We start from the raw sequence: 20,233 nt of genomic DNA on the forward strand, positions 1-20,233 counted from the left end.
CAAATCTAGATTTAATCCCAGCAACGTAGCAAAGTGCTGTTTCATCTACATAACAAAGGCTCAGTCCCATTCACACCCGCCGCACCTTTACATCAGCCGCACCTTAACAACTCTTAGAACCTCCGAGTCCAACCAGTCTACACAACAAAGACTCATTCCTGGCAGCGGTTTCAGCCGCACCACCTCTACATAACAAAAGGCTCAGTCCCATTTACAGGCACCTTTACATCAGCCGCATCTTAACAACTCTTGGAACCTCCGAGCTCAACCAGTCTACACAACAAAGGCTCATTCCTAACAACGTGCTTCAGCCGCACCGAACCTCACAATAATAATATCCAGGGCCTACCTTGGCTCCTCCCACCCTCAACCAGTATATATGTAGGGCTTGAGATAGCGCGCCACGCATCCCCCGCCTCTGTTGCTATGCGAGCAAGCACAGTACAGTGGGGTGATGTGAGGTAATGGTTGTTGTGACTTTAGGCGAAGTGGGTCGTTAAGAGTTGAAACAGGTGTCAGGGTAGCCGGGAGGACATAGGCTAGTGATTGGCTGGAAAGGTAATTGGGCATTAGCCGGCGTCGCTCTGGCGGCGAAAACAAGGCCACGTGACACGGGGGGGGGGCAGGGGGCGAGCGATAAGCAGAGGGTAGAGATAATTAGGGTGATTAATTGGTGTGGGGATATAAGCCAGAGCGCAACGGAGAGAAGGGAGTCCTGTACGAGTTGACGTCGTGGATGGAGTTGCAGCAACGGTGCCCAGGGAGTCGCAGAGCAAGTGATAGTAGAGTAAGGTGTAGAGCAGGGGTCCTCAAACTTTTTAAACAGGGGGCCAGTTCACTGTCCCTCAGACCGTTGGAGGGCCGGACTATAGTTAAAAAAAACTATTAACAAATTCCTATGCACACTGCATATATCTTATTTTGAAGTGAAGAAACAAAACGGGAACAAATACAATATTTAAAATGAAGAACAAGTAAAGTTAAATCAACAAACTTGCCAGTATTTCAATGGGAACTATGGGCCTGCTTTTGGCTAATGAGATGGTCAATGTCCAGTTCCATATTTGTCACTGCTAGTCGTAACAAGTGATGCAAGTGTGCATCCGTTAGTCTAGATCTGGTTGGAGATTTCAAATGTTTCATTCTGGAAAAAGTTTGTTCACAGACATAAGCGCTGCCAAAGATGGTTGCCATTTTGAGTGCATGGTTCCTGAGATGAGGATATGTCTCAGAGGGGAGAAATGCATAGAAATTATGAAGGCTGCTTGACTTGAATGCGTCTTTCAGAGTGTCACAATTCTGCAGTTCAGCCAGTTCCATTTGGTAAATTGTATCCACATTTTCAATGTCAATAGAAAATGGGTTACGGAAAAGCTGTATGTCCTGTTCAAGGAGATGAAGCTCTTTAAATCTAAATTGGAACTCCTTTTGCAATTTTTCCAGTGAATCCACACATGTTTTGTTTGGGAATGCAACCAATGGTTTTTCCGCTAACAGATTTTGAGTTGTGGGGAGATGGCAGAAGTTTTCCTCCTTCACTTGTTTGATGAGGAGGCCTAATTTTACTTCAAATGCTTTGACGTGTGATTGCATATCACAGATGAGCTTCCCCTTTCCTTGAAGTTGCACATTGAAACTGTTGAGTACCTCTGTTACATCTGTCAGAAAGGCAAGGTGCCATTTCCATTCTGCATCATTGAGCTCTGGTACTTCTTTGTTTTTTGAAAACAGAAAAGCTGTAATCTGTGGAAGTAAGTCATAGAAACGTTTCAAAACTCTCCCTCGACTCAGCCAACGGACTTCTGTGTGGTACAGAACATCTTCATAGTCAACATTTAGCTCAGACAGAAATTCCTGAAATTGTCTGTGGTTTAGTGCATGAGCTCTAATGAAGTTAACAGTCCCACTTCAGTGATTTACTACATAGCGCTTGTTGGTGGATGAGGCAGTGTATGGCTATTGGATGAGAATGGTTATGTTTGTCCATCTCTTGGTTAATGCGAGCAATTACTCCTTTCTTAGACCCCACCATGCTAGGAGCACCATCAGTTGTCACACTGGCTAGTTTAGCCCAGTTCAGCTCCAAATCATTCACAGTTTGGCAAACCTTTTCATAGATATCCTCTCCTGTAGTTGTTCCTTTGATGCTTTGCAGTGCAGCAAGCTCTTCTGTGACTTCGAAATAGTCATTCGTCCCACGAATAAAAATTAGAAGTTGTGCAGAATCACGAACATCATTGCTTTCGTCGAGTGCCAAGGAAAAATAGGAAAGTTTTTTTGTGGAGTTTTGCAAATGCTGATGGAAATTGTCTCCCATTTCTTCAATCATCCGTGTAATTGTTGGTCCTGAAAGACTCACTGCAATAAATAAATCGGCCTTCTCTGGACACATCTCTTTGGCAACAGAAAGAAGGAATTCTTTAACAAATTCTCCCTCAACGAATGGTCTGCCAGTGCACACTATTAGCTTGGCAATTTGAAAACTTGCTCGCAGTGATGAAATATTTAGCTGCTTCTGCTTCACAAAAGTATTTTGCTGAGTTGTTAATGTATTTTTCAGTTTTAATATTTTATCTTTTCTCACTTCTCCGACCAAACAATCATATTTATCTTTATGTTGAGTTTCATAGTGTCGACATAAATTGTATTCTTTGAACACAGACACTATATTCTGGCATATCAGACACACAGCTCTTTCCTTGTACTGCATGAAAAAGTAATCATAAGTCCACTGTTTTTTGAATATCCTACACTCCGAGTCAATTTTTCTCTTTCTTGACATCATTGTTTCCTAGGGAGTCAAAATTGCTATTAGTAAAATACCAATATATACAGCGCTACAAAAACAATATACCAGCAATAACTTTGCCCACACAGAGACATACAGACTGCACTGCCCATCAATGCAGTCTGATTGGGGGAACTCCGCTTTTACCCCAGGCTCACACTGGTGCGGGTGCCATTAAAACGTTAATTACACCTGCAGTTTTGTTCCCAGATCGCAGTGCGATCTGCGAACTCGCATAGGAATCTGATCGCATGGGGGAGAAGACCCATGCGATCTACTGCAGGAAAAAAGAAGGCACATGTGCCTTTTTTCTTCCGAATCTAATGCAAGTTCAGCCATACAAGCATATGGCTGAACTCGCACTGCTCAGAGATCGCAACAGTATGAACCGGGGCTTACACAATATACAACATATAACCTCATATAATTGAATAGCAATCAGAATATAAATGCACTTACTGTCATTTAAATTGGGTTTCCTACTCCTCGGCTGTCTGTCACTGACCAGCACGGGAAAACAGCAGGCAGCCCCTCCAGAGATCAGAGATCACTCTGTTATTACCCCTCTATCATTTACTCAGCACACAGGAATATCACTGGGAGTGGAGCCGAGGGGCAAGTGAGGGAGCTGAGGGAGGGAGAGCCAGTCAAGCACAGCCAGGGGAGGGCTGGCAGCCTTAGGCCTGGGGGGCAAGTCCAGTCAATTGGCCCATTGAACCATTCACCAGCGCAGCCCAATGAGTGCCCACCGCCGCAGCTCAATCATTGCCCACCGCCGCAGCTCAATCAGTGCTCACCAGCGCAGCCAAATCAGTGCTCGCCACCGCAGCCCAATCAGTGCCCACCACCGCAGCCCAATGAGTGCTCACCAGCGCAGCCCAATTAGTGCTCACCAGCGCAGCCAAATGAGTGCTCACAAGCGCAGCCCAATTAGTGACCATGGGCCGGATAAATGCCCTCGTGGGCCGCATGTGGCCCGCGGGCCGTAGTTTGAGGACCCCTGGTGTAGAGAGACAGTGTTAGTAGAGTAAAGCGTAGAGAGACATTGTCAGTAGAGTAAAGCGTGGAGAGACAGTGGTAGCGAGAACGCAGTGAGCAGACAGGGTAGCCATGCATCGGAAGGATGCAGAGTAGGAGAAACCGTAGAGACGACAAGCGTAGCGATAGTGAGGTAGAGAGACGCAGAGCGACGCGGAGCGGAGTGAGTGCACGGAGAGACGCGGAGCGGTGGCGCAGCAGAGCGACGCGGAGCGGAGCGGGGTTGCGCCGAGACGCGGAGTGGTGGCGCGGCGAAATAAAGAGAGAGAAAGACAGCCCTTGTACGAGTCGTACATATAAACAAGGACTGTTTTCTTGGAATTTCTCTTACTTGATACAGCTATCGTGCTGTGACGGTTCCACCTGAAGACGGAAGCTTGTGTTGCCTCCGAAACGTCGTGATTTTGATTTTACTTTTATTAATTTTAATTTTCTTTTTTACCTACGTGACTTTACCGAAAAAAACCTAAGAATATGAATCCTTGAAGTCACGAAAGCTTCAAATCTAGAATACCTTATGGGGTACATGTGCATGTACAGCTCGTTTGTGGACCCACTGCTATGTGCGTGTCTCCACACGCCGTGTGTGGGGGGTTCTTTGACCATACTTCACCACGATGGTGAGTGCCAGTTGATAAAGTGAGGAGAGAGGGGGGGAGATAATTACAGAACACCGGATGTTGCTTTACCATGCAGACATTTACGACGATGATCTTATTGGCATTAATCATCGAGGACAGACTCGCTGAGTCTCAAGACACACCTTTGTTGTTTGAGGAGGGCCCTGCCACATGAAGACGTTCATTGTAAACATGACGAGAGTGAGCGGTCATCCACCGCGTAAACGAGGCAATGACACCACGAGGTGTCGCACGCATGGGGGTCCCCCACCCCCCCACCCCCCGCAACAACCAACTTGCTGTACCTGCCATCATCTCCCGGCCACCTGCGCCTCCAACCCCCTCCACCTCCAACCTCGTGGTGAGGTCGAGGAAGCTCCGACTGAATGAGATTGTGGGGGTGGGTTCCGTGCTGAGGGTGTTGCGTGACGTTGGGGATATCGGGGGGCGGGGGGTGATGTGAAGGGTGGTGTGCGTCTTGTCATCATTGCAGGCAGGCGAAAGCTCCTCGGAAAGAGCACTACTTAGTGCCTCCCCCCCTCGTTACGATTTCACGAGAGGAGCGGGACAGGGCGGAACGGCAGCAGTTGCACCCCCGGTGAAGGACATCAGAGGTCACCACCAATGTCATTGTTTCGTGACATCACAACAGCTCGCCATTGCTTCCTTCCGACCGACTGCGTCCCCAGATGTTGCACGCTCGGCAGCCGACCTCTGAGGTCCCCTCTCACGAGTCTCATAAAATACAAAGATGCCCCCCGATAGCCTCAACAGACCTGTTTTGGGGCAAGTGCGAGCACCTATGAAGGCCGGCACGGTACACAGGGAGGTGGGTGGCTAGCACCACGCCCGGCCGCCTTTGTCTCCCTAATAGTCTCATCACCACCGTCACCAGTAGCATCTGGCTCCAGGCATTGCCCCCGATCGCCTACCTCTGGGTGCCACTCCCAATGCCCTTCTCGGTCACGTGACCTTCCTCCTCCACCCTGCACCCGTGTCCCACCCATCTCAACCCTCCTCCTCTGCGTGATCACGTGCGCAGCGCTTTCCTGCAACAATCTATTCTGAACCTCCGAACCACCAAGTTGCTAGGCCCATCCTGCCACAATATTCCCTCCCTCTCGCGCCCATCTCTCGACTGGAGGGGTCACAGTCTTCGTCAGTTGTTGCTTTGTTAAAGACCGTGCTCATTATTATTAATAGCGTTACATGTGCACCCCCACCCCCCTCTCCCTTCCGCTCTCCCCCTTTCTTTCCACTTCTCTCTTCACCCCTTCTCTCCCTTCGTCTATCCCCTTCTCGCTCCCCCTCTCTTTTTTTTACGATCAATGGAAACAAGAAGATGCTCGGTGTAGTCGGCACTTTGCTTCGTTCATAATTTCGTTTTTTTTAATGCTTTGCTTTATGTAACCACCCCCCCCTCCTTTATAAATGAAATATATCACACAATAGTTCACTCTCTGCTATCCTTACCCCTTCCCCCTCTCTCTCTGCCCCCTCTCTCTACCCCCCTATCTCTCTACCCCCTCTCTCCCTACTCCATGTCTATGTTCCCCCTATGTTTTCTATGTACATAGTTGTAATTTGCTTACTACGACAAGTGCTGCATCTGCACCCAGTCCTTCTCGCAGTCCTCTTCTCCCCTTCCTCTTCTTTCCTCTCTCCTTTCCCTCTCGTCGCTTCTCCACCTGCCTCTCTCTGCCTCTCTCTCATGCCCTCTCTCCCCGCCGTGCTCTGGTGCCAGGTCCGTTTCTCCTCCCGCGAGACCCCAAATATAGGAGCCCTGCAGAACCCGGTGTCCTTTCACCAGCGATCGCCTCTCCGCACGAGAGTAGCCACTTTGCGTCTAATCCACTGCTGGATGAGGGCCACGCCACGCTCATTGTGGGGGGGGGGGGGGTTGTTTTGACCATACTTCACCTCGCTGGGTCAGCGCGGGTTGTGCAGGCGGGTAACATCCCGTATGCGCGGGAGCATAGAAATACAGTACAACTTTCTTTGCCGTGCTGCCCTCTTGCTGCCCACAACGTAATTCTGTAGCAGCCTATGGCACCTGTTATGCATGGCGGTCGTCCATCCAAGACACCACTATCCAGGGCTACCGCTCTGCTCAGCATCCGAGATCTGGGCCATGCGTAGATTCATCCCTCACCCTCACCCGCCCCGCCCCACTCCTCACCATCCCCCACCTCACCCCACCCCCTACCGCCACAACTCACCCAGCTCTACTCTCATCCACCCCTCACCCCACCCACCTCTCCCCTCACCACACCCCCTCACTCACTCACTCACCCACCTCCCCTCACCCCACCCACCTCTCCCCTCACCCCACCCACCTCTCCCCTCACCCCACCTACCTCCCCCCTCACCACACTCCTTCACTCACCCACCTCTCCCCTCACCCCACCCCCTCACCCCACCCACCTCTCCCCTCACCCCACCCACCTCCCCCCTCACCACACTCCCTCACTCACCCACCTCTCCCCTCATCCCTCACTCACCCACCTCCCCTCACCACACCCACCTCTCCCCTCACCCCACCCACCTCTCCCCTCACCCCACCCCCTCACCCCACCCACCTCTCCCCTCACCCCACCCACCTCCCCCCTCACCACACTCCTTCACTCACCCACCTCTCCCCTCACCCCACCCCCTCACCCCACCCACCTCTCCCCTCACCCCACCCACCTCCCCCCTCACCACACTCCCTCACTCACCCACCTCTCCCCTCATCCCTCACTCACCCACCTCCCCTCACCACACCCACCTCTCCCCTCACCCCACCCACCTCTCCCCTCACCCCACCCCCTCACCCCACCCACCTCTCCCCTCACCCCACCCACCTCCCCCCTCACCACACTCCCTCACTCACCCACCTCTCCCCTCATCCCTCACTCACCCACCTCCCCTCACCACACCCACCTCTCCCCTCACCCCACCCACCTCTCCCCTCACCCCACCCCCTCACCCCACCCACCTCTCCCCTCACCCCACCCACCTCTCCCCTCACCACACTCCCTCACTCACCCACCTCTCCCCTCACCACACTTCCTCACTCACCCACCTCCCCTCTCACCCCACCCCCTCACTCACCCACCTCCCCTCCCCTCACCCACCTCCCCTCTCAACCCACCCCCTCACTCACCCACCTCCCCTCACTCACCCACCTCCCCTTACCCCACCCACCTCTCCTCTCACCACCTCCTCTCACCCCACCCACCTCTCCCCTCAATCGCCCAACACTCCCTCTGCGGTCTAAGTCACAGTTTGATACCAAACAGTCGATTATTCATGACACATTCACATGCACTTGCATGTGACTCGAATATCCCCGTTTCTCTGCAATTTCGTACAATAGTCACCCGAAATGTGCTAAACCTGTTTGTAAGTTGTATGTATGTATGCTGAACTTCTTTCGCGCCCTACGTAGCCAACCGTGCTCATCGGAGGTTGATTGTAATCGTGCTGTGATCGGTCTCGACGGGAACTGCATCAGCCGATTTGCGCTTCGGGGAATGTGTCATGAGCGCGTCGATTTGTGCTTGCGAAACATTTTCGAATTCTCATGCTTCGATTTATATTTGCTTATAGTGCTGAAACTTTATTTTATTGGTTTTCCTTTTGTCATTTCTCTGACACAGGTCACACTGTAAAATAAAAATTAAACCATGAACTCATTCACCCACTCACTCATATACTCACTCACATACTCACTCACCCACTCACTCCTTTACTCAGCCATTCATTAACTCACTCACCCACTCACTTACTGACCCACTCAGTGACCCACTCGTTTACTCACCGAGCCACCCACCCTTGCAAACCAGCATCTATCCCGGTCGCCTAGAGCAGCCGTTCTCAAGGGGGTCTGCTAGAACCACCCACGCAGCTAGAACCAACCACCCAGCTAGAACCACCCACCCGGCTAGAAACCAACCACCCAGCTAGAACCACCCACCCAGTTAGAACCACCCACCCGGCTAGAACCAACTACCCGACTAGAACCACCCACCCAGCTAGAACCACCCACCCAGCTAGAACAACCCACCCAGCTAGAACCAACCACCCAGCTAGAACCACCCACCCAGCTAGAACCAACCACCCAGCTAGAACCACCCACCCAGCTAGAACCACCCACCCAGCTAGAACAACCCACCCAGCTAGAACAACCCACCCAGCTAGAACCAACCACCCAGCTAGAACCACCCACCCAGCTAGAACCACCCACCCAGCTAGAACCACCCACCCAGCTAGAACCACCCACCCAGTTAGAACCACCCACCCGGCTAGAACCAACTACCCGACTAGAACCACCCACCCAGCTAGAACCACCCACCCAGCTAGAACAACCCACCCAGCTAGAACCAACCACCCAGCTAGAACCACCCACCCAGCTAGAACCACCCACCCAGCTAGAACCACCCACCCAGCTAGAACCAACCACCCGGCTAGAACAACCCACCCAGCTAGAACCAACCACCCAGCTAGAACCACCCACCCAGCTAGAACCAACCACCCGACTAGAACCACCCACCCAGCTAAAACCACCCACCCAGCTAGAACCACCCACCCAGCTAGAACCAACCACCCGGCTAGAACCACCCACCCAGCTAGAACCAACCACCCAGCTAGAACCAACCACCCAGCTAGAACCAACCACCCAGCTAGAACCACCCACCCGGCTAGAACCACCCACCCAGCTAGAACCACCCACCCAGCTAGAACCAACCACCCGGCTAGAACCACCCACCCAGCTAGAACCAACCACCCAGCTAGAACCAACCACCCGGCTAGAACCACCCACCCAGCTAGAACCAACCACCCAGCTAGAACCAACCACCAAGCTAGAACCAACCACCCGGCTAGAACCACCCACCCAGCTAGAACCACTCACCCAGCTAGAACCAACCACCCAGCTAGAACCACCCACCCAGCTAGAACCAACCACCCAGCTAGAACCACCCACCCAGCTAGAACCACCCACCCAGCTAGAACCAACCACCCAGCTAGAACCACCCACCCGGCTAGAACCACCCACCCAGCTAGAACCACCCACCCAGCTAGAACCACCCACCCAGCTAGAACCACCCACGCAGCTAGAACCACCCACCCAGCTAAAACCACCCACCCAGCTAGAATCACCCACCCAGCTAGAACCAACCACCCAGCTAGAACCACCCACCCGGCTAGAACCAACCACCCGGCTAGAACCACCAACCCAGCTAGAACCAACCACCAGCTATAACCACCCACCCAGCTAGAACCACCCACCCAGCTAGAACCACCCACCAAGCTAGAACCAACCACCCAGCTAGAACCACCCACCCAGCTAGAACCAACCACCCAGCTAGAACCAACCACCCAGCTAGAACCACCCACCCGGCCAGAACCACCCACCCAGCTAGAACCACTCACCCAGTTAGAACCAACCACCCAGCTAGAACCAACAACCCAGTTAGAACCACCCACCCAGCTAGAACCACCCACCCAGCTAGAACCACCCACCCAGCTAGAACCAACTACCAGCTAGAACCACCCACCCAGCTAGAACCACCCACCCAGCTAGAACCAACCACCAGCTAGAACCACCCACCCAGCTAGAACCACCCACCCAGCTAGAACCACCCACCCAGCTAGAACCAACCACCAGCTAGAACCACCCATCCAGCTAGAACCACCCACCCAGCTAGAACCACCCACCCAGATACAACCAACCACCCGGCTAGAACCACCCACCCAGCTAGAACCAACCACCCAGCTAGAACCACCCACCCAGCTAGAACCACCCACCCAGCTAGAACCAACCACCCGGCTAGAACCACCCACCCAGCTAGAACCACCCACCCAGCTAGAACCACCCACCCAGCTAGAACCAACCACCCGGCTAGAACCACCCACCCAGCTAGAACCAACCACCCAGCTAGAACCAACCACCCAGCTAGAACCACCCACCCAGCTAGAACCACCCACCCAGCTAGAACCACCCACCCAGCTAGAACCAACCACCCAGCTAGAACCACCCACGCAGCTAGAACCACCCACCCAGCTAGAACCAACCACCCAGCTAGAACCACCCACCCAGCTAGAACCACCCACCCAGCTAGAACCAACCACCCAGCTAGAACCATCCACCCAGCTAGAACCACCCACCCAGCTAGAACCACCCACCCAGCTAGAACCAACCACCCAGCTAGAACCACCCACGCAGCTAGAACCACCCACCCAGCTAGAACCAACCACCCAGCTAGAACCATCCACCCAGCTAGAACCACCCACCCAGCTAGAACCAACCACCCAGCTATAACCACCCACGCAGCTAGAACCAACCACCCAGCTAGAACCACCCGCCCAGCTAGAACCACCCACCCAGCTAGAACCAACCACCCTGCTAGAACCACCCACCCGGCTAGAACCACCCACCCAGCTATAACCACCCACCCAGCTAGAACCACCCACCCAGCTAGAACCACCCGCCCAGCTAGAACCACCCACCCAGCTAGAACCAACCACCCGGCTAGAACCACCCACCCGGCTAGAACCACCCACCCAGCTAGAACCACCCACCCAGCTAGAACCACCCACCCGGCTAGAACCACCCACCCAGCTAGAACCACCCACCCAGCTAGAACCACCCACCCAGCTACAACCAACCACCCGGCTAGAACCACCCACCCAGCTAGAACCAACCACCCAGCTAGAACCACCCACCCAGCTAGAACCACCCACCCAGTTAGAACCAACCACCCGGCTAGAACCACCCAGCTAGAACCACCCACCCAGCTAGAACCACCCACCCAGCTAGAACCAACCACCCGGCTAGAACCACCCACCCAGCTAGAACCAACCACCCAGCTAGAACCAACCACCCAGCTAGAACCACCCACCCGGCTAGAACCACCCACCCGGCTAGAACCACCCACCCAGCTAGAACCACCCACCCAGCTAGAACCACCCACCCAGCTAGAACCACCCGCCCAGCTAGAACCCAGCAAGGCGGGGGAGCGGGGCCCGCGGCTGCCCTCACCTGACCCTCTGCAGCTGGCGAATGTCGGGGTCGGTGGCGTGGAGGTCGAGCAGCAGCGTGCCCTCGGCGACGTTCTCGGGCCACTCGAGGCGAGCGGCCAGCGCGCTGAACGACGGCGCCTCGTTCTGGTCCACGAGGCGGACCGTGACCGTGGCCTCGGAGGCCGTGGCGGCCGCCAGGGCCTCGGGCACCACGGGCTCCTCGTTGTCCACGCGCAGCACCAGCGTGTACGAGTCGGCCTGCTCGAAGTCCAGAGGCTGTCGGGGTGGGGGGGTGAGTGCGTGGGGTGGGGGAGTGTAGTGGCTATCGCGCTGCACTACGAACCCGGCGACGCGAGTTCCATTCCCGCTCACGGCCACCACCAACACCAGTGAGTCGAGGGTTAGTCGAGTAAGTCGAGAGTAAGTCAAGGTGAGTTAAGGTGTGTCGAGGGTGAGTGGAGGTGAGCTCAGGTGAGTCGAGCTGAGTCGAGGGTGCGGGCCGCTCACCTCGGTGACGGTGAGGTGCGCGCGGTTGGTGATGGGGTCTGTGGTGATGTTGAATCGCCCGTCGGGGTCCCCGGACACGATGGAGTAGACGGCCCTCCAGTTGGGGCCCCCCTCCACGTCGCCGTCTGTCACGCTCAGGTTGAGCAGCGAGCCATGGAAGTTCTCGGCGATCGTCAGATCGATCTGCGGCGGACGGGTACAGCAAGTAGGTTCGCGATGTCGGCCAGGGTCGTGACCGCCAACGCTGCTACGCCAGCGCCACCACCAACCATGACAACAACCGCCCCAACCACACCACGCCATCGTTTTCATCCTCCTGCCTCTACTCGCCAATTACTCTTAGACACAGAGAGACACACACCGTACACACACAACAACAACAAGAACCGCCATTCGCCACTATGTGGCGGTGACGTCACCACGACGCTTGTGCCAGGCTATGTGCACCTTGAGGCCACGTGAAGTGTCGAACGCCCGCTGGCAGGAGGTCACGGGGAAGACCCAGGTGCCACGGGTTGACTGACTGAGATGATTGGCTGATGCACCACCTGTGCCCCCTACTGTGCCAACTTGCTGTGCTATAAACACCCGCAGCTCCGCTCGTTGTTGTGAGCGTCGCTCCTCTGCCCTCCGTTGTTGTTGGAGGGCGACTGCCTCCAACTGCCCAGCAGCGTCTTTCACGAGCCTCCTCCACAGAGCCCGATCTTGACCCCGCTGGTACCGGTCATCGGCAAGTCCACTCAGCTCCACATCCTCCTGTACCACATCACTCCATCTCTTCTCTAGCCCGTGCCGCGCCCGTTTAGCCCCCTCTATCCGGCCAAACAAAAGCTGTTTAGGCATGCGGTGACTGGGTATGCGGGCTACATGACCCAGCCAACGCAGCTTTGCCTGCCGGAGGAGCTCACCGATGGGACTTTGCTCAGATCTTTCAAATATATGTGAGCTCCTCACACAATCCAGCCTGGTTAAACCCAGGATGGATCGTAGGCAGGCCAGCCTAAATGTTTCCAATCGGCGAAGATGCTCCATTAGGGGGGTCCACGTTTCGCAAGCGTAGAGAAGGGAGGGAATGACCGTGGCCGAGAAGACTTGATGCTTCGTACGGAGCGACAGACCAGGTAGCTTCCACACAGCGTTACGCAACCGATGAAAAGATATTGCCGCCCAACTGATTTTCAGTGAGACCTCTGCTATCACACCAGAGCCGGTCATGTGCACACTGCCCAAGTATGGGAAACTATCCACTCTCTCCACAACTGCCCCATCACCGATTGGGAGTGGGAGTGGAGTGCCCGATGGTACAAAATACCCAGGCAGGTGCTTAGTTTTGGTGGGGCTGATGGTAAGGCCCCACCTCTTAGTGGCACGCTCCAGTTTCAGCAGCAGCGCCTCCAACTCCTCCTCTGAGTGAGCGGCAATTACCAGATCATCGGCATACATACAGTAACATACACACACACACATATACAGACACACGTATAGACAGACACACTCGTACACACACACGCGTACACACAAAACAATCCCCCGTATAGCCTGTAAAATATCTCACGGGGGGGTGGGTGGCCAACACCACGCCCGGCCGCCTTTGTCTCCCCGGTGACGATGTTTACACACCACACCAGGCACTCATTTCAGGTTGAGTCGACCTAGGTGAGGCCCAGGACTGGATCAGATACAGTTTTAGGTTCTGCCTTTTCTCCACTTCCATAGGATTCGTGTAAAGAATGTGTCGGTCTAGCTCCTTGTCAGTGAACACGCTCCCTCCATCCTGCAAGGTCACGTGACTGCCGCCACTGCCGAAGGTCTTGGGGCTGTGCTCTATGGGTCTCTATGCAACTCTATGGATCATCTCTCTGCAACTCTATGGATCATCTCTCTGCAACTCTATGGGTCTCTCTGTATCTCGATGGATCATCTTTCTGCAACTCTATGGATTATCTCTCTGTAACTCTATGGATCATCTCTCTGTATCTCTATGGACCATCTCTCTGTATCTCTATGGGTCTTTCTGTAACTCTATGGATCATCTCTCTGTATCTCTATGGACCATCTCTCTGTATCTCTATGGGTCTCTCTGTATCTCTATGGACCATCTCTCTGTAACTCTATGGATCATCTCTCTGTATCTCTATGGGTCTCTCTGTATCTCTATGGACCATCTCTCTGTATCTCTATGCACCATCTCTCTGTATCTCTATGGGTCTCTCTGTGTCTCTATGGACCATCGCTCTGCAACTCGATGGGTCTGTAGGTGGCCGTCCTCGTAACGGACGGCTCAACTCAATGTGGGGCCCTTTGCTGGCTGAAAGAAGAAAGAGTTCTGGGTCCATACCCCCCCCGCCCTCCCCCCATCCCCCGCCCCCCCCACCCCCCTCGTACCTCGGTCTTCTCGAAGATGGGGGGGAAGTCGTTGACGTCCTGCAGGATGATGGTGGCCGTCACCGAGCTCGAGAGGCCGGCTTCCGTCTCGGCCATGTCCGACACGTACACCACCACCTCGAAATGGCGCTCCTTCAGCACCTGCAGCGGCCGGAATATGGTGTGGATGTGGATGGAGGGGGGGGGGGCAGTGGAGGGAGTGGAGGGGGGGCGTATGTATGTTTAACTTCTTTCGCACCGTACGTAGCCAACCGTGCTAATCGGAGGTGGGTCCGGGGCAACCTGCGGCTCCGGAGCCGCGTGCGGTGGCTCTTTGAGGAACAGCTTCGTGTGACACGTTATTTATTGAGGGCCACCGTCTCGTATTCACGTTGCCTTGCGGCTCTTGACATACATTGAGCTGTTTTTTCTTTACCCAATTCGAATAAAAATGGCTCTTTTTTATTATTATTCAGTTTGCTGATCCCTGGTCTGTCGCCTTCAGCGGTGGTGTCGTGGGTAGCGCCCGGCGCTACGAATCTGACGACCAACTTTATGATAATAACCGTTATAGTCACGACCCCTTTATCCGCGAAAGCCACCACACCGAGTCCAATGGCTCTTATTTAGGAGGGTTCTGCTACATTTGGCGGGGTTATTTTCCGTAAGATATTTTCAGCCAATGTAGGAGTTTATGCAAGTGGGAGCGTGGCAGGAGACTAGAGCAATCACGCACGCGCCGCCCGGAGAAAACCCCACGCACATGAGGGGGCAGCAAAATCCATCCCCCCGTACATATGGAAACAGATGGAGATTAGACCGCACTTTGGCATACCGCCCTCTCCTACGAGCGAGGGTGCGATTGCTTGTCAACGCCTCTGGATGGGAAGAACGTTTCACAACACTCGTGGGATCCACCAACCTTCGCATCTCGATTTTCACACCCCCGATTGGCACGGTTGGCTACGTACGGTACGAAAGAACTTCAATGTACAGTTTGTTCTCCTATAACGCGGTAGTTGCGATCGTGAAGAACACAGCGTTATGGAATAATCGCGTTATAATTAAACAATATAAAATATAGGGTCAAAGCACAGTCCGTGCTAACGCGTGAGATGCACACGCAGGATGAACAAAGCCAGGCGCGTGGGTAGCGTCTAGAAGCATCCAGCAGCATCCCACTGCCTTGTGCGATGCTACGCAGAGGCAGCCGTACCACCGCTTATTGCTACTCGCGCGGCGTAATTCTGTTCACATTCCATCGCGTTATATCCAATTCGCATCCGCGTTATAAAAATGTGTTCCCTAATACATTAACCACGTTATATTCAATTCGAAACATGAAAACACGCGGTGTTATAGGAGAACAGAGTGCACATACTTAAATGCATACTCCCCAACTGTACAGGATTAAGGCAGGTTCAAGTTGATTTTGTGAAACCAGGTAAGAGCTCAAGAGACCAGGATGAGTTTAATTTGCAAGCGTCGCCAAAATAAACAAAATAAAATCGATAAAGTTAACCACATAAGTAAATAGAAATCATGTGAAAAACAACCGTGTCACATGGGCAATTGGCTAGGTTAGTGGTGATGTTAGTGATGAGGGTTAGCAGTGAGGTTAGTGATGAAGTTAGTTAGCACTTGCAGGGCTGCGCCTTTACCCAGTCCATCTCTGTTTACCCTGACCTCCCCGTGACCCTCTCTCCCTCGACCCCTCTCACCTTGTCTACCCTGACCCCTCCCGTGACCCCCTCTCACCTCGTGGTCGATGAGCGCGGGGTCGCTGGCGGTGACAATGGTGCCGGAGTAGGGGTCGATGTCGAAGCTGAGCGCGGGCTCGGGATCGCTGGGCGCGACCTCCAGGCGGTAGTGCAGGACCCCGTTGTCCGTGTCGGGGTCATCCGCGTCGGTCGCGGTCACGTGCATCACAGGGGATCCTGGGGGGAGGGGGGGTAGCAGCAGGCGGGTCAAGGTTATCAGGGTCAGAGTTAAGGTCATGGTGAGGATGTTAGGGTCAGGGATATGATCAGGATCAGTGTCGTTGTGGTGGTCAGGTTAAGAGTTTACGTTGGTGCTAGGTGGACGATGCATCACTGCTCAGGTGAGATTCATGCTATTGGGCGGACCACTGTGTCAATGTTCATGGACATGTTCGTGTCCACCCTAGCGTCCAACCTCGTGTCCACTCTGGTGTCCACCTTGGTATCCACCCTCGTGCCCACCCTGATGACCACCCAGGCGTCCACCCTGGTATCCAACCTCGTGTCCACCCTGATGTCCACCTGGGTGTGCACCCTCGTGTTCACTTTAGTGACGATCCCGAGTGCCCAACCTCGCGTCCACCCCAGGTGTCTACCTTCGTGCCCACCCTGGTATCCACCCTCGCGCTCACCCCGTCGTCCCCCCTCGTGCCCAACCCGCGGTGCACACACCTCGCGGTGCGTGCTCGTAGAGTCGTCCCACGTACGGCTCGTGGAGGAACTCGGGCCGGTTGTCGTTCTGGTCGATCACGAACACGTCCAGGGGCACCGGCAGCTCCACGCGGTTGTCCAGCTCGTTCAGAGCCGTCACGCTCAGCTGGAGATGCACGGCACAAACATCGATCTCTCTAAGCCACCGCTCGTTAGCAAGCACCGATCTCTCTAAGCCACCACTGATCTCTCTAAGCTAGTGGTTCTCAACCAGGGGATACGCGAACCCCTGGGGGTACGTGGCAATGCCCCAGGGGGGTACGTGTGGTGATGTATGAATGTGTGACATTATATCGTACCTGAGAGTCACTGGCGAATAATCGCGTGTGAATCTGCCAAATATAAAATAATAACTACGATAACATTTACATCCACGTGGTAACCTATAACAAGTTGAACCATCTTCATAAACTCACTTACCGTCAACAATGTTGGCGGTTTCCAAGAGTAACCAGCGAGCGTGAACAAATTACGCGACGCGTGCAGAACGTCCGTTGATTTTTCGTGTTATTCGCTCGCAGTTGCTGAGCTAGTCAGGGATTACCTCACAAAATGGAAACTTTGGTTCAAACATCGATGTCCATTGTCAAACATTTATTTCTAAGAGCCTTGTTGAGTCAGGCAAAGGGGGGTGCTCGGTTGAAACAGCTCAACAAGGGGGGGGGGGTACAGAGAGTATCCGAGACAAGGTTGAGGACCGCTGCTCTAAACCACCAGCTCAAGCCTGCCGTACACCACGTGACTGCTGCCCCCCCTCCCACACCCCCCACTCTGAATCCATCCTCCCATCTCCCTGCTGCCGGCCGCTGTGAAAACAGCCGCCGCTCCTCCCTGCAGCTCACCTCTGCCACGTTCATCCCTTCCCTCTTCTCCCTCTCTTCCCTCCGCTCTCCATCACCATCATCACCATCGTCATCATCGTCACCACCACCACCACCACCCTCTCATCCCCCGACATCCCGGCCCGCTCATTCCGTTTTCCCCCTCCTCTGCCATGCTGCTCTTCCTGAGCCGCGGCCCTCCTCTCTGTCCGTCTTGGAGACATCTTCTCCCTTCGCCACTCATCTTCAGGTTTCCCACAGCATGGAACATCTCTAATTCTATTAGTCCCCTTCGCCGTGCGTGTGCCACGGGTACGTAGTTGTATTCGGGCTACGATCCTAGGCGCAGGGGACGTGTGGATACGAAACGCCGGGTGCTCGGAGCGGTGGTCGCAGTGGGTGAGCGCACTGCGACCACGAACACGGCCGGCAGAAGTTCCATTAGCGACCCCGGCTAACATCACACACACACACACAAAACAAAGGTCCGCCGTGTAGCCTTAACAGACTGTTGGGGCAAGTGCTGTTAGCGAGTAGCACCTATGAAGGCTGACAGGGCACACGAGTGGGTGGGTGGCCAGCACCACGCCCGACCACCTTTGTCTCCCCAGTGACGATGTTTACACACCGCACCAGGTACTCATTTGAGACTGAGTCGACCTAGGGGAGGCCCAGGACCGGTTCAGATAATCGTCACTGATTTTGGCCGTGAGCTGGAACCGAACTCGGGTCGTCGGGTTCGTAGCGCAGCGCGCTAACCGCTGCACCACCGCTCCCCACAGTACACACAGACACACACACCACACACACCACACACACACCACACATACACACAGTACACACACACAGACACACACCACACACACAGACACACACACACACAGACACACACACAGTACACACACACACCACACATATACAGTACACACCACACACACCACACACATACACACACTACACACACACAGACACACACACACACCACACATACACAGACACACACACAGTACACACACACCACACACACAGTACACATCACACACACACACCACACACACCACACATACACACACTACACACACACACAGTACACACCACACACACACCACACACACACAGTACACACACACACAGTACACACACACCACACACACATTACAAACCACACACACACACAGACACACACAGACACACACACCACACACACAGTACACACCACACCCACACAGTACACACACACACAGTACACACACACCACACACACAGTACACACCACACACACACAGACACACACAGACACACACAGACACACACACCACACACACAGTACACACATACACACAACGCAACACACACAGTACACACAGTACACACACCACACACAGACACACCACACACAGTACACACACCACACACACAGTACACACAACACACACACAGACACAAACACACTCACAAACATCGGCGCAGGCGGTGCAACTGCGCCGGGGCCAACAATGCCACCAAATCGCCGGCTAGGGCCACTGCGGAGTGGCGCAGCTGTCGCAAGGCGTTGGGGGGAGGAGGAAGGGGGGGGGCACGCGTGGACCCGCGTGTCGTGAGCGGTAGCAGCGAGGGAATTCCCTTGCCCCCAGCCCACCGTGCAGCCGACTCCCAGCTCCCCACCACGTTCACGTTCAGGCTCACGACACGATTCGTTTTCTCCGTTTGCCAAAGAGTTCCGCCTTCCTATCTGTCTACAACATGCACTCGGAGCGAGCCGCAACGACACAGGGTCCCACACATATATATAGAGCCTTTAATATATAGAGAGCCTTTCAAGGACTGTTGGGGCAAGTGCTCTTAGCGAGCACATGTTGAGGAACAAAGACAAAGATCCTCCGTGTAGCCTGTAACAAACTTTTGGGGGGGCAAGTGCTGTTAGCGAGTAGCGCCTATGAAGGCCGGCACGGCGCACGAGGGAGTGGGTGGCCAACACCACGCCCGGTCGCCTTTGTCTCCCCAGTGGCGATGTTTGAGGCTGAGTTGACCTCGGGGAGGGCCCAGGACCGGTTCAAATAATCGTCACTGGTGTTGGCCGCGAACGGGAATCGAACTCGGGTCGACGGGTTTGTAGCGTAGTGCGCTAACCGCTCACACGCACACACACTCCCATATACAGACACAGACACACACACGTCCATATACAGACACACACACACGCGAGTCCAACCCCACCCGCACATACGCTACCACAAATATCTCACTTTTCAACTGCTGTTCAGCGAGCACCTATGACTGCATTCTCCGGATTAGAAGACGCACTTCCACCCCATGTGTTTGAAACGAAATGTAGGGGGTGCGTCTTATTATCCGGTGTGTGTGTGTGTAACTTTAACTTTATTGACGCGAGGCACGAGTTTATGGATGCGTCTAACTTTCCGGAGCGGTCTTATACTTCGGAGAATACGGCACGACCATTGGCTGGCGGTGTTTATAGGGGGTTACGTCTGTGTGTGTTGAACTTCTTTCGCACCGTATGTAGCCAACCGCGCTAATCGGAGGTGCGGAGGGCAGGAAACGAACTGAACACAAAGAATCAGTTTCAAAGAAATGGGTTTGCAAATCTAGACGATGATT

The 20,233-nt window shown here is 54.2% G+C and overlaps 1 protein-coding gene across 1 annotated transcript in view; it reads right to left on the reverse strand.

Moving 5' to 3' along the window:
• LOC144727739 (cadherin-13-like) overlaps positions 1-20,233 on the reverse strand; it is a 34,515-nt gene that overhangs the window by 4,802 nt on the left and 9,480 nt on the right. Inside the window, 5 exon segments of the mRNA XM_078606797.1 lie at positions 11,471-11,727; positions 11,959-12,141; positions 14,344-14,484; positions 16,081-16,259; positions 16,755-16,899. Coding sequence (XP_078462923.1) covers positions 11,471-11,727; positions 11,959-12,141; positions 14,344-14,484; positions 16,081-16,259; positions 16,755-16,899 — 905 coding nt within the window.

This window comes from Lampetra planeri, chromosome 26, assembly GCF_965212315.1.
Source record: "Lampetra planeri chromosome 26, kcLamPlan1.2.h2, whole genome shotgun sequence".
NCBI classification, from domain to species: Eukaryota; Metazoa; Chordata; class Hyperoartia; order Petromyzontiformes; family Petromyzontidae; genus Lampetra; species Lampetra planeri.